Raw genomic sequence first — 14261 nt, 5'->3', positions numbered from 1 at the left:
CTGTGGTCCTGGGAAGATGGCTAAGTGGGTGAGAGACTTGCTGCACAAGCATTGGACCTGAGTTCACATCCCAGTGCTCACATAAAAGCCGGTGTGGAGGCCAGCCTGGTCTACAGAGTGAGTTCCAGGACAGCCTGGTCTACAGAGCGAGTTCCAGGACAGCCTGGTCTACAGAGTGAGTTCCAGGACAGCCTGGTCTACAGAGCGAGTTCCAGGACAGCCTGGTCTACAGAGTGAGTTCCAGGACAGCCTGGTCTACAGAGCGAGTTCCAGGACAGCCTGGTCTACAGAGCGAGTTCCAGGACAGCCTGGTCTACAGAGCGAGTTCCAGGACAGCCTGGCCTACAGAGCGAGTTCCAGGACAGCCTGGTCTACAGAGCGAGTTCCAGGACAGCCTGGTCTACAGAGCAAGTTCCAGGACAGCCTGGTCTACAGAGTGAGTTCCAGGACAGCCAGAAATGTTACACAGAGAAACGGTGTCTGGGGGGAGAGAGCCAGATGTGGTATGTGTAAGCCTGTATCTATGCAGAGAATGGGACAGAGGCAGGAAGGTTACCAAGGCTCTAGCTGCTGGCCTAGTTCCAGGCTCATGAGAGACCCATCTCAAGAGTGACAAACAGGTCACATGAGCTCTTCTGGTCGCACGCACACACAAATTACTAAGCTACATCTATTTCGTGGGCTCTGTTGAAAACATAACATCACTCTTGTAAACTGGAGTGTCTTCCTAGAATGAAATGGGCCAGCAACTGGAGCCCTTCCTGCCTGTGCTTACCTTTGTCAGGTACATGTTCTACACTGGGTGCACCCTTCCCCGGTGAACACCTGTCATGACTGCCGTCAGCTCCTCTCTCACCACCCCCTCAGAACAGCATCACCTTAACAGACTATGACTCAGATGTTTCCTGGTTATTAAACCCCTGCCAAGACAGCACAGATGACACTACATCTTGCATTTCCTTTTTGATTTCTCGTGTCCTAGGCGGCATTTCAGCATAAAGCGCATTAGCCTTGCCTCTTAGGACAGTACCTGAATAAGGTCCATGTTTTATCAAATAAGCTAGCTCTGCAAATGATGGAAAAGATAAGGAAACGCAGAGGGCTTTGTTTCCCAGCATCTGCAACTGCCTGCAACTCCAGTTCCCAATGATCCAACACTCCCTTCTGGCTTCTGTGGGCTCCTACACACAGGCGGTATACATAAACTCACAGAAATACACATATATTGTTTACATACACACAAATAAAATTTAATAGATATTTTTGTTTTTCGGTACAGTGTTTCTCTGTGTGGCTCTGGCTGTCCTGGAACTTGCTCTGTAGACCAGGCTGGCCTTGAACTCACAGATCCACCTGCCTCTGCCTCTCCACGCTGGGATTAAAGGTGTACACCACCAACACCCGGCTCAAATAGATATTTTTTTAAAGATTTATTTATTATGTATACAGTATTCTGCCTGTTGTATGCTTGATCTCATTATAGATGGTTGTGAGCCACCATGTGGTTGCTCAGAATTGAACTCAGACCTCTGGAAGAGCAGTCGGTTCTCTTTACTGCTGAGCCATCTCTCCAGCCCTCAAGTAGATACTTTTAAAGAAGCTTTCTTTGCCCCTGAGTAATCAAGCCATAGGTTAATTAATGGTATATAATGGTAATTATTTAATATTTCTTGAGACCCCTTCACAAGTGCCTTTTACATGAGTCCTCCACTTACCTAAAATGAGAGTCGCTTCAACATTACAAGAATGCTAACAACATTGTCACCCCTAGGCCTAGGAACTTTTCATGACTATTCCTTTCCCTTCCTCTTGCTGTGTTCCTCCCTGTGGGGCTGGGACTTAACAGAATAAGGAGACTGTATCCATCTGCAACACATGTTCGTTTCCCACCACACACCAGTCTAGGGACGCTCCTTTGCACCTGTCTTAAAGGTTGATACATCCCCAGCCTGTATACAGCTCTGGACCAAAGGGTATCCCGAGAGGACTACTGGATGGAATGGGAGTGGCAGGAGGGTGGGGCAAGTGTAAGAGAGCACTCCAGGACCTGAGGCTCTGTGCGGCATCTGGCTCTTCCTGAGCCACCATGTCTTAGTGCAAAACTTGTAACAGACTAACAAGTATGAATTTGGAACTGGTTTTCTGGGTGGTTAAAATTGCGTGTCAAAGTAAGTACTAGTTTATTGCTTTTAGTGGAACTGTTTGGACAAATGGCAGGTTTCCACCTGTACTTTAAACCCCAGACCCTGCAAACATTAAAGGCGGGCTTGGCTTGCAGGCATCAGGTGGCATAATGTTCATAATGCTCCATACTGCACACCTCCTCCCTAGCTCGGCTCCAGCATGTTTGTGTCTCCGCATCTACTCCAGTCTCGTCTCCCTTCTCCGCGCCCCGCTCCTGGCCTCACTTCTCCATCAACTAGAGCCTCCAGTGAAGTAGTTTTGTCTCAACCTTTTAAAAACAGCTGTCTGTGGTCATTTGCATTTGCCCCTTCTTTCTTGTGCCAGCCAGTGTGCCCCTGGAACGTGTTTACTTTGATGATCCTTCTTTCCTGCCACGGATGTGTACATCCAGGCACTGACTAAATGGTTAGAGCCACACTAAAATGCATCTAGCCACGTTTACATGCACACCTATTAGGAAACAGAAAATAAATCTTCAGTTCTATGTAAAGAATGGCCATCCCGTTGGAATTCGAGTGACTTCAGCCTTTGTCAGAAAGATGTAGCTAACATGCAGTTTCCTTTCAGGGACAGAAGACAAAGAAGCAATCACTTTTAGTCAAGTCAGCCAGCTGCACACAGAACCCTCTGTATGTCTAATGAAACTATACCAGAAGTAGAATATTCAGGGACAAACTGCAACCTAAGTTCTCAGAGACTTTTAGAAGAGATGTTAGCATCTCCTTGATAAAATGTGGTTATAATTACACCCACTGTGCCTGGCTTGAATATGGTAATTAATACAGAAAGTGACCTTAACTGTTTCCTGTCGGGACAGTGAACCAGCCCTTATTCAGTTAGATACAATTAATAACAGCAATCTTTATGTTCATATTCTAGTTTCCTAAATGTGTTGAGAAAAACAAGCCAGTATTCTACCCCAAACCTCCTAAAACCTTTGCTCCGAACACATCTTTGAATCCATGGGATGCTGTGGACTCTGCAAAGGAAGCAAATATACAAAGAAATCTTGAGAAATCCCACTGGATCACTTCATACGGTCATGACTTTACAGGTATGAGTTCACACTAATGCAAGTAATGAGAACAGAAAAGGGACACTTGGTGAATACTCTCCATCACAAGCTTCCATCTTCTGATGTTCTGTCCCGAGACTCGCTATGAAAACTAATCCAAATTAGCGGGAGAGCGCAGTTTCTCTCTTAAGTGGGTAGCAGGGAAGTCGGGCTGGTTTATATTTTATTGGCTCTAATTTATATCATAAAGATAACGAGTAGGTTTTTCTACGTAACGGGTAGTTTAATAACTATTCTTCATTTACTCTGCCAAAATAATAAGACAATGTTTCTATTAAGGTCTAGGGCCCATGAGCCCCCTTGAGCTGGATGATTACCATGAAAAAGAGGTAGCAGAGCTAACTGGACAGATAGGATTTGACCCACAACCTGTAAGTAATTGCAGTCAACTCTCAGTTATTTGGGGGAGAATATCTAGCCCTTGTCTCCTTGCTTTTCCCGTGTTTTGTGTCTTGAATATTGGTGACCACCCAAACAAAATCTAATTGCTTTTGAAAGATAATTCTGAACTTATTGGAACTGACTTGGGTACCCGTTTTTGTATTAGAAAAACAAAACTTCTTCATAGTCCTATATTTTAAATATATTTTCTATCATGCTACTCTTGATAAAATAATTCACAAAAGAATTTGCCTATAATGAGTAAAGCTTAACTAGTAATTTCATGATTCCTAATAAATTTGTGTATCTTACACATTCCATTACTTTTGAGGAAATTAATAACTTCTTCCTGGTAGTCATAATAATTGAGAGTTGGCTGAATTACAATCAAAAGCCAATAAAATTTTGCTTATATCAATTAGAGAATTGATTATAAAAATGTCTTGAAAGAAATTATCAAGCCCTATAATAAAATATATAATCCACTAGATCAATTATATAAAGGATATCATATTCATATGTTGGTTTATCCTCTATAAATACAAATTTTGAAAATTTAATTTCAAAGCTATAAATTATAGAAATATATATAAAACTATAAGCATACGAAAATAGGGATTTTTTTTAGATCACACTGAACACTTTAATTTTATATCAGCTTAAGCATTTGTGACGGGGATATCAAATCAAACACCTGAGCTGGGTCCTTACACTGTGCTCTATCAGCCACCACAGGTCTTTCCGTTGCTTTGATTTTGCACTTGCAATAGGCACTCTCTGTTGGATTAGATATATGCTCTGACACTGAGGTGTGCTCGACTTACAGGACCAACTCCAGGAAAGCATGTTTTAGTGGTGATAAAAATCCTTGCGAAGCTTTTTTCAGAATGAACTACAAGTACTAGGCCTAGAGAAGTTGTTCAGTTGGTAACGACCTGCCTTAGCAGACACAAAATCCCGGTCTGATTGCTTGGCACCTCATGGTGGCACATACCTATAATTCTTTTGCATAATCTATTCCTTTCAACCATCTACAAATATTTTTGTCATTTTTGCACATTCTTAATATACTTTATCCATTAAGATTTCACATTCATACCATTTACCAGAGTTAAAATTTTCTCTGTTTTTCATTCAATGTGAAGAGTATATTTACTAAAATTGTACAAACAGTAAATGTACATTTGTTAGAACAAAAGCATACAGCTTCCACTCAAGCCTCTGCCACGACACAGAGCGCATCACCACCCATGCCGTCATAGGCCACCTCTTCCCTCCTCCCCTACCCACATAGCTGCAGTTAGAGTATCCTGAATATGCCTTTTATTTTTGCAGTTTCTAAGCCTGATTGAATCCATACTTTAAAAACACCTCAAGGGGCTGGAGAGATGGTTCACAGGTTTAGAGCACTGGCAGCTCTTCCCGGATTCCTGAGTTCAATTCCCAGCAACCACATGGTGGCTCACAACCATCCGTAATGAGTTCTGGTGCCCTCGTCTGGCCTGCAGGGGTATATGCAGGCAGGATACTGTATACACAATAAATAAATAAATCTTTAAACACAGATGGGGTAGTGGGTACAGCTCAGTGGCAAAGCATGTGATTGGCATGTGCAAGGCCCTGTGCTCAGCCCCTAAAACCAGTAAAAAGACATTGACTGAACACCTCAGACAGTGCTTCTCAGAGCACTTAGCATGCTGCCTGCCTTAGCAGCACCTGAGGCATTGTTAAAATGCGTGTTTCTGAGTAGGGAGGATAGCTCAGAGTACATGGGTTTGTTCTCTCTTACACACCCTCCCAGAACAAGCAGATCCCAGAACCCCACTGTAGACTTTACAAGTCCTAGTCTTAGAACTAAAGCTTAGGAACTCCTTTCTGCCAGCTCTGAAGGTGATTCTGATTCACCCTGGGCTTAAGAACTCTGCCTTGCCTACATGGTTTAAACAACTGCACAGGATAAGTCGGGCAGTGGTGGCGCTCGCCTTTAATCCCTGCACTTGCAAAGGCAGGTGGATATCTGTGAATTCAAGGCCATCCTGTCTACAAGAGCTAGTTCCAGGACAGGCTCCAAAGCTACAGAGAAACCCTGTCTCAAAAACAAACAAACAAACAAAAAAAAAAGCCTGCACAGGATAGTTAGTGCAGCCCTGCTCTCTAAGTTTTAGTCTAGTGAGTCCTTTGTATCTCTGAAATTTTGAAAAGCCAAAAATTCCCACACCGGAAAGCTTGTCTGTAGCCAAATAAAACTTATTTTCCATTTACCAAAAGCCACTAAAAGAAAGATGTACTTCCTTGGGCCCAGAATTCAATGTATTTAAATAAATACCAAGGAATCTTAGTGTGTATGCTTCCACCACTCTACTTCCCGATCGTAAAAATGGGTAACTTGTAGCCATATTATTATAATGCTATATTTACTAATCAGTTGATTTTTTTTCTCCTCTTTATTCCACTGATATAGCAAGAAAAATTCCATCCTGCCTTAAAACCTCCCAGGCCTTTGGAAGGTCGAATTGCCCGACTTATTCAGAACCAGCGACCTCTGGAGGCTATGGTGCAGCAAGGACCACCTTCCTGTCCAGATTGTACCCCTAGGGTTTTGTGTGCATTTCATACATTCATACCCAGTACTACAGAAGTGATGGCAATGAATGATAACCTCCTCCCTGGAATCACTCATAAAAACCAGAATATTGAAGAGAAGATTAAGGAAGAACAAGGCTTGATGTCTACCTATACACTCCCAACTCGTAGTCCAAGAAAAGAGATGAGTAGTCTTTTTGACCTAACATCACTTCCAAAGATCACAGACACTAAAAAGACAGATGATTTGTACTGGAGACAGTTGGAAGCGAAACCCCTACCCGTATCCTACTCTAAGTCAAACCATTACATTGCCTACGAACCACTTAAATCTGCTTTCCGTGATCCATATACTACTTGTCAGAACCCTGTTCGCCTCAGTAAGTCTAATATTCTATATAACAAAACAGATATGGATGATTTCGCTTTTGACAACTTTATAAGTAAGCCAGAGTATTTTGGCATGGACATGGAAAGCAATGAAGAAACAAGACCTATTTTGGGATGGATTCCTAACGCTGGAGTACCCAACCCTCAGACCAACCTACTTGATCTTAGGAACTCATTTTCAAAGTCCATGGCACAGAAGCATTTCCATGACTCCATCCAAGAAGAACAAAAAGATCTCAGGGATAAAATAAACCGTGGGATGAGACATCAATTCTATGGCCACAATGCCCATTATTTCTATAACTGAGATATTGTCTCTTCAAGACCAAGCCTCTTGCAAGAAAATAAAATATATCACAGAATGCCCTGCATTTGGCTGGATTCTGTTTCTGTACTGAGCCATGTTGACATTAATGAGCCTTGTGTTTTAAGAAATTAAGTTAGGATCTGGTCAGAGGGACCAAAATAATGTCCTGACGTCTCAAAACATTTAACAGTTTGTCAACAAAATATCAGAGCCAGAAAAAAATTAGTCTTTAGTCTCTCTCATCTTCAAATTATACTCTGAAGAAGTTTCCCCAAATCAGGAAAATCAATGTGTAGACAAAATGTACATCATCATTTTGCGAGAAATGAAAAGTTGAAAAAAATTCAAATATTGAAGATTTGACAGACAACTATAGAATGTATCATGCCTTAATAAAATTGATATGTCAACAATCTGCTTCTGTAAATGTTTTCACAAAATAATGGGTAAAAAATGTAAAATTCATCTCTGTGAGTTCAAGGCCAGCCTGGTCTACGCAATGAGTTGTAGGAGAGCAGGGCTATGGAGAGACCCAGGAGAGAGAAAGAGAGAGAAGAGGTTGGGATAGAATTTAAATCCTCAGTCAATTGAAGGTAGAGTGGCTCTCCAAACTATAGAACTTCAACAAAAAGTATGTCAAGTCAGTGGGAAGGTGAATCCTGAATGTTCTGCATGCACACATTACAGATTACATGTATAAGTTGTTGGGAAAATGAGTCTTGAATATTCTGTATGCACACATTACAGTTTACATGTGTAAGTCGGTGGAAAGATGAATCTTGAATATTCTGCATGCACACATCACAGGTTCATACAAACTCAGTAGGAAACATGAATCTTGAATGTTCTGCATGCACACATCACAGGTTCATACAAACTCAGTAGGAAACATGAATCTTGAATGTTCTGCATGCACACATCACAGGTTCATACAAACTCAGTAGGAAACATGAATCTTGAATGTTCTGCATGCACACATTACAGGTTACATGTGTTTCCTTCCCCTTAACCTTCTGAGAGAAAACATATTTGATACAGATAAAACCATTTTGTTAGAATCTAGACAACTTATTAGATTTCCAGTTTTGGCAAGGAAAAGTATGGCTTGCTGCCAGTTATTCCAGGGTCCAACATCTTCATCTTTGAAGTGTTTGCCTACTGTGTAGGTAACCCCCATATGCATGTCAACACATCAGTGTGCCAAGAGGTTATGTTTTATAAAGTTCTCTTTCACTCTCTGTGTGTTTGTGTGGGTGTCAGAGAGCAATCTTCATGAGTCTTCTTCCATTATGGGCTCCAGGGATCCAGCTCAGGTCATCAAGCTTGCATGGCAAGCTACTTTGCCTGCTGGGCCATCTCACTAGCCCAAGAAGTATGCTATAAAATAATTTACCACAGCAAGTTAGGTACTGTGAAGAAGTTAGAAGTTGGGATAAGCTGAGTTGCTTACAAGAGGCTCAGATGATGCTAGCTGCCCCAGAGGAAGCAGACCAGCCAAGCTACATTAAAGAAGGGGGTCAGCTGAGATGCCTAGAAGAGGTTCAAGCCACTTGAGCTTCCCAAAAGAGCCTCCAGCATGATGAATTGTACAACTCCAACTTACCAGCCCTTGTGAACTGTTACCCGTGCTGGGGCGGGCTGTTAAGCTCCTGGCTTTGAGTCATTTCTGTTCCTATAAATAACCCCTCACCTACATTCCTATAAGTAGTGACAGTAAAACTCCTTGGTTCGCACAATATAGTTATGTATTTTTAATTATTTTGTCCTTATAACCAACATGTACATTTCTTAAACCTATTCTGAGATAAAACTATTAATTATGTATCGGCGTAAAATAAATGCAATGCAGATATCAAAGAATATTTACCACTTTAATGATAGACTTACAGAACCAAAGTTCCAGCGTAGTACAGGAGGTAGGAAGGAAAAGGACCGAGCCGCCTCCCCGCACACTCAGCACACTCATTTATTGGCAGGCTTATGCCCAAGGCAAACCCCGCCCCCTAAAGGGGCTGTCTTAACCCTACATAATTATTTTCCAAATTTTATTTTATACAGCACTAGTCGGTAGGTTTTAAGGAAAGTAAAAATTTTCATTTTGAAATACTGTCATGTGTATTACAATCATATGACAATCCTAAATCAAAGTCTTTATAGAATACTTGACTGGAGTGTAGCTTGGTGGTAGAATCCTTTGCTAGTTTGCCCGGGTTCAATCTCTAACACTAGAGAGTTTATAATATAGGTTCTGGAGAGAGAACCCTGCCAGTCAGGAAAAGCTCTTGCTCTTCAACCATAGGGACCCACATGAGCCAGCCAGGGTCCCAGCCACACCCATAAACAGGAGTGTTCAGTGGGGCAGACAGGATCACTGGGACCTGCTGGCTTCAGCCCAACTGAAAAACCCAAGTTTCTCATTCAAGGAAAGACCTTGCCTCAAAGGAATAAGGTGAAGAGTGACAGGAAAACATCTTAGTATGCACACACACACACGCACACACACACGTGAATATAACACATAGATGCATATAACACACGTGTGTATAGCACACGTGTAACATGAAGGTCTGCTTGTTGTGGTTTCTGTCCTGCCCAGTTCCCACAGCCGTTTAGGTCCCAAAGAAATCACACAGAGAGTCTACATTAGTTACAAACTGATTGGCCCTTTAGCTCAGGCTTCGTATTAGCTCTTTTTTTTCGAGACAGGGTTTCTCTGTAGCTTTGGAGCCTCTCCTGTAACTAGCTCTTGTAGCCCAGACTGGTCTTGAATTTACAGATATCCACCTGCCTCTGCCTCCTGAGTTCTGGGATTAAAGGTGTGCACTACCACACCTTGAACTCACAGAGTTCCCCCCCCTTTTTTTTAAACAAAGAAAAATATCCATAGTCCATTTTTGGGAATGTGGGCATAGTATTCCAAGTTACTTCCTGCTGTTTGGGGGTGTTGGTAATCTTATGGGGACCTAAAGAAAATTTAGAATTATGATCAAGTCCTGACTGGAGTATCCTGTGAGTCTTGATCATCTCAGGCAGCATCTTAAATCTGTTCTGGATGTAGAACTCAGACATCTGGGCCATCTGTTCCTACTGGAGATTTCTCAGGTGGTCCTTGATCAAACCTGATTTTTTTTTAAATTTATTTATTTATTATGTATACAATATTCTGTCTGTGTGTATGTCTGCAGGCCAGAAGAGGGCACCAGACCTCATTCCAGATGGTTGAGAGCCACCATGTGGTTGCCGGGAATTGAACTCAGGACCTTTGGAAGAGCAGGCAATGCTCTTAACCACTGAGCCATCTCTCCAGCCCAAACCTGATTTTTCTTAACTCAGAATAAATCCATAGCCTCTCATTTTCTGTGGAAACAAAAGTAAAACCTCTTCTCCAAAGTAACATATCTTTTGACTTCACTTTTGAAGCCAAGGTATTTTCAAAATACCTATCTTGAATTAATTCAACAGCATTTATAAGCAAATATCTTTTAGCAGCTATTGCTCCTTCCTCAGCATTCAAACAATTCAAAGAGAGCATAATAACATACAGTATCCAGATTCTCTGTGTATTTTCCATCTTTATGTGGCTTAACTTTAACCTCTATTTCTTTTATTTTTACTTTTACTTTTTGAGACAGGTTCTCTGTGTATCTTTAGCTGTCCTGGAACTCTCTCTGTAAACCAGGCTGTCTTTGAACTCACAGAAATCCACCTGCCTCTGCTTCCCAAGTGCTAGGATTAAAGGTGTGCACTACCACACCTTGAACTCACAGAGATCTGTCTACCTCTGCCTCCTCAGTGTTGGGATTAAAGGTGTATACCACCAAACCAAACTCCTCTCTTTCTTTTTTATTTTAAGGACTTTAACCTTTTTCTTTTCTCTCTCAAGCCAGCATATATTTTTAACACACAGCAAACCATTTAGGTTTTTTTTAATCTTTGAATCTATCTTTACTGTATATCTCTCTCTTTTTCTGACCACATGAGCCTTTAATTTGCTAAGCAATATAGGTAGGATTAAAGCCATGGCTTTGACAGCTGGATCTAGCCCATTCCATAGCTTTATGAAATTCCAGGCTCATGGCGGAGGTACTGGCCAGAGCCATGTCTATTGCCACAACTCTATGGCTTTTCAAGGTCCTTGCCAGCAAGCAAGCTGCAACAGTGTGTCCACAAACAACACTCAAATGCTGTCTCTGTAGCCAAACCTCCTACCTCAAAGAGTGAGAGTTTGCACTGGCAGGACGGCCCAGAAAGCCGGCATTTTAAAACAACACAGATTTTTTTTCCCTGCTATCGCTGAAAACCAAAAAGCATGTGCTCAGCTTTTTATCAACACTATTAAGTGTTTCTTGGCAGGACCTCTTAAAAGGCTGCAAGGTTTTACAGCTAAAGCTGAGTCAGGAAGCCTCTCTTAGATGAGAGCGCGCGCTTGCCTTTAGCAAGCAGAGCAGACCTGAGAAATTGCTGCTACAAAAAAACCATGCATAATGTTGTTATTTTGTGTTTAGAATTACTTCCCAAGGTCTCGGGCTTTATGTAGATACAATTGTCCACACATTGGCACCATTTATAACATGAGGGCCTGCTTGTTGGGGTTTCTGTCCTGCCCAGTTCCCACAGCTGTTTAGGTCCCAAAGAAATCACACAGATCATCTGCATTAGTTATAAACTGATTGGCCATTAGCACAGGCTTTGTATTAGCTCTTATAACTTATATTAACCCATTATTCTAGTATATGTTAGCCACATGGCTCAGTACCTTTTTCAGCGGAGTAGGTCACATCCTGCTTCTTCTGTGTCTGGATAGGACTTCAGGAAGAGCTTCCTTCTTCCCAGAATACTCCTGTTCTCACTGCCCTGCCTCTTCTTCCTGTCTGGTTGCCCCACCTATACTTCCTGTCTGGCTCCTGGCCAATCAGCATTTATTTAAAACATAATTGACAGAATACAGAATTGTCCCACACCACACAGGCATATAACACACACATTTTTTTTTAAATGCTTTTGGGCTGACTGATGACTCAGCAAGTAAAGGCACTTACATGCAGGCCTGGTGATAATGACATTCATAAACCTACATTTAGGTTCCTCTGTGTAACAGCCCTAGCTGGCCTGGAACTCACTCTGTAGATCAGATTGGCCTCAAACTTACAGAGATCAGCCTGCCTCTGGCTCCCGAGTGCTGGGATTAAAGGCGCACGCTGCCACCACCTGTTGTTTAAGTACCTTTTAAAAAGTCACTGGGATGTCCAAGGTGATGGGCAATACAGTGACTGTATTAAAGTAATTTGATCTTTTTCTTGTCTAGTCATAGAAGGTAGCATGGGACTGAACTTGTAATAACTGATGCTGAAAGACCCAACCCCACAAGAAAGGAACTCAAAAGTTTAACCTCTTTTCTTTTTACCATTGTGTGACACACACAACTGTGGCATAGTGTGCATATGGAAGTCGGAAGACAACTTCCGCCATAAGGGTCCTGGAGACTGAACTCTGCTTATCAGACTTTGCAGCAAGCTCCTTTACACTCGAAGCCATCTCATAGGCCCAGGAACTTGAAGTTTTGTTGTTTGTTTTTTAACTTTCTTTTTATTTACTCTTTGTGTCTTTCACATCATGCATCTCCATCCCATTCATTTCCTGTCCCTCTGTATCTACTCTCTACCCTTGCAGCCCTCCCCTCAAATAAAATTGAAGAAACAAAGAAAAAAGGGGACGGGGTGGGAGGATGGAAATCTCATCATGGAAGCTGTAGTATGACACAGTGAGTCATGCAGTAAGCCCTATTATCCAAATATCTTTTCTTGCAAGTGTTCATTGCAAAGTCACTGGTCTGGTTTGAGGCCTTCGGCTTCTGCTACACTATCAATGTGGGGCCTCACTGGAACTCCTCTTGGTTATCCTGTCTTCTCAGTGCAGGACAAGTGAGGGGAACAGAATTTCTGTTCTGGCTGAGGACTGGGTACTGTCCCGAAAATGGGAAATGCATTTATACCCAGGAGGGGTCTAGGACACTGATCTTCCAAGGGATTTTATTGGAGGAAGTACAGATGAGAGCTGTTCACAGATTGGGCATAATTAAGAGAACTTCCAGGGGTTAGTAGGGCTCCAAAGAATTTGAAACAGCAAGAAGCTTTAACCCAGCCTTTAAGGAAGTTTCCAGTGCCTCCCAATGGCCTAACCCAAGCAAAAGCTAGGGAGCCAAGAGCAGCAGGAGTAAGGGAATCCCAAGAGATCACCAGGTTAAGGCAGAGAAAGGTAGGGAGTGGGTCATCATAAGAAGTGCTGAGAGCGCTGAATTGATTACTTCTCTAGGTCGTCTAGATGACTGGCTTTACACCAGCTCTGGCTGCCTCACCTTCCAAGTTTCTACTAAGAAAGACTTCCCTTGAATCCATGAGCCTCCTCTGCTCGCTTCAGGGAGCCTGAAGCTTCCTCGCCACTCACTACTCATAAACCCAAAGAGTTATGACTTACAGGGGATTAGGCCTGGCTTCCGAGAATTGCTCTAGATCACTAACTGCCTCCATGTCAGGGAGAAGGTGTTTCACTTCCTTGTGTTTGCTGGAGCAGGGCTGTTAGCTTCTTTCCTTCAGTAATGTTCCTTTTCCATTCTCAGCCCAGGAAGCCTGACCGCTGGGCTGTCTTCGCTGCCATCATGCTTTGCTGAGTTTGATCATTTCCGAACTTTAATTTTAAGGGAAGAGATTGGTTCTCTGCTTCTCCTTTGAACACTCAAAGCCCACTGTGGAGTTATTAACTGGTCTGGAAAGCAGAAAGGGGAACTGTAAGTGCGGTGGTGAGAACACACACTTGGGCCATATTGTATGCATGCATTTCCTGACTCTCTCAAATAACTATAACAGTAACATCAAATCATCTATTTCAGATCACCCTAACAAATATATACTAACAAAGACTGATATATTGTGAGACTACTAAAATGTACCGTACAGACAGGAAACGAGCTGTATTAGTCAGGGTTCTCTAGGGTCACAGAACTTAGGGGATGAGTGTGTGTGTGTGTAATATATATAATGAATTTATTGGAATGACTTACAGGTTGCAGTTCAACAAATGCTAGCTATGAAGAGAAAGTCCAAGTTCCTCTAGGCTGGGTGTTTCAGCTGATCTTAGTATATCCCCAAGAAGTAGGCTCTGATGCTAGTGCAGGAATGGATGTGCTGACAAGGTGAGGGCAAGCAGGGCAAGGAGGGCAAGAAGGAACACATCCTCCTCCTTCTTCCCCTGTCCTTCCAGCAGGAAATGTGACCCAGATTTAAAATGTGCCTTCCTCAAGGTTTGATTAAAGGCGAGTGTCATCCAGTCTCAAGATCTGGAGCA

At 42.4% G+C, this 14261-nt stretch overlaps 1 protein-coding gene across 4 annotated transcripts in view; it reads left to right on the top strand.

Moving 5' to 3' along the window:
- Positions 1-7323, top strand: part of Spmip4 (sperm microtubule inner protein 4) — a 34111-nt gene extending 26788 nt beyond the window's left edge. For 3 of the 4 annotated variants that reach the window (XM_075955571.1, XM_075955570.1, XM_075955569.1), the window contains 3 exons: positions 3064-3238; positions 3539-3630; positions 6102-7323. In XM_075955571.1, coding sequence (XP_075811686.1) covers positions 3064-3238; positions 3539-3630; positions 6102-6920 — 1086 coding nt within the window. In that variant the 3' untranslated portion in view covers positions 6921-7323. The remainder of the gene's footprint in view (positions 1-3063; positions 3239-3538; positions 3631-6101) is intronic. The other variant, XM_075955572.1, reaches the window with a different exon arrangement.
- Positions 7324-14261: the final 6938 nt, after the last annotated feature.

Source organism: Microtus pennsylvanicus, chromosome 21, assembly GCF_037038515.1.
Source record: "Microtus pennsylvanicus isolate mMicPen1 chromosome 21, mMicPen1.hap1, whole genome shotgun sequence".
NCBI lineage: Eukaryota > Metazoa > Chordata > Mammalia > Rodentia > Cricetidae > Microtus > Microtus pennsylvanicus.
The sequence above is the reverse complement of the archived record's forward strand: the minus strand, read 5'-3'. Positions and strand labels throughout refer to the sequence as shown.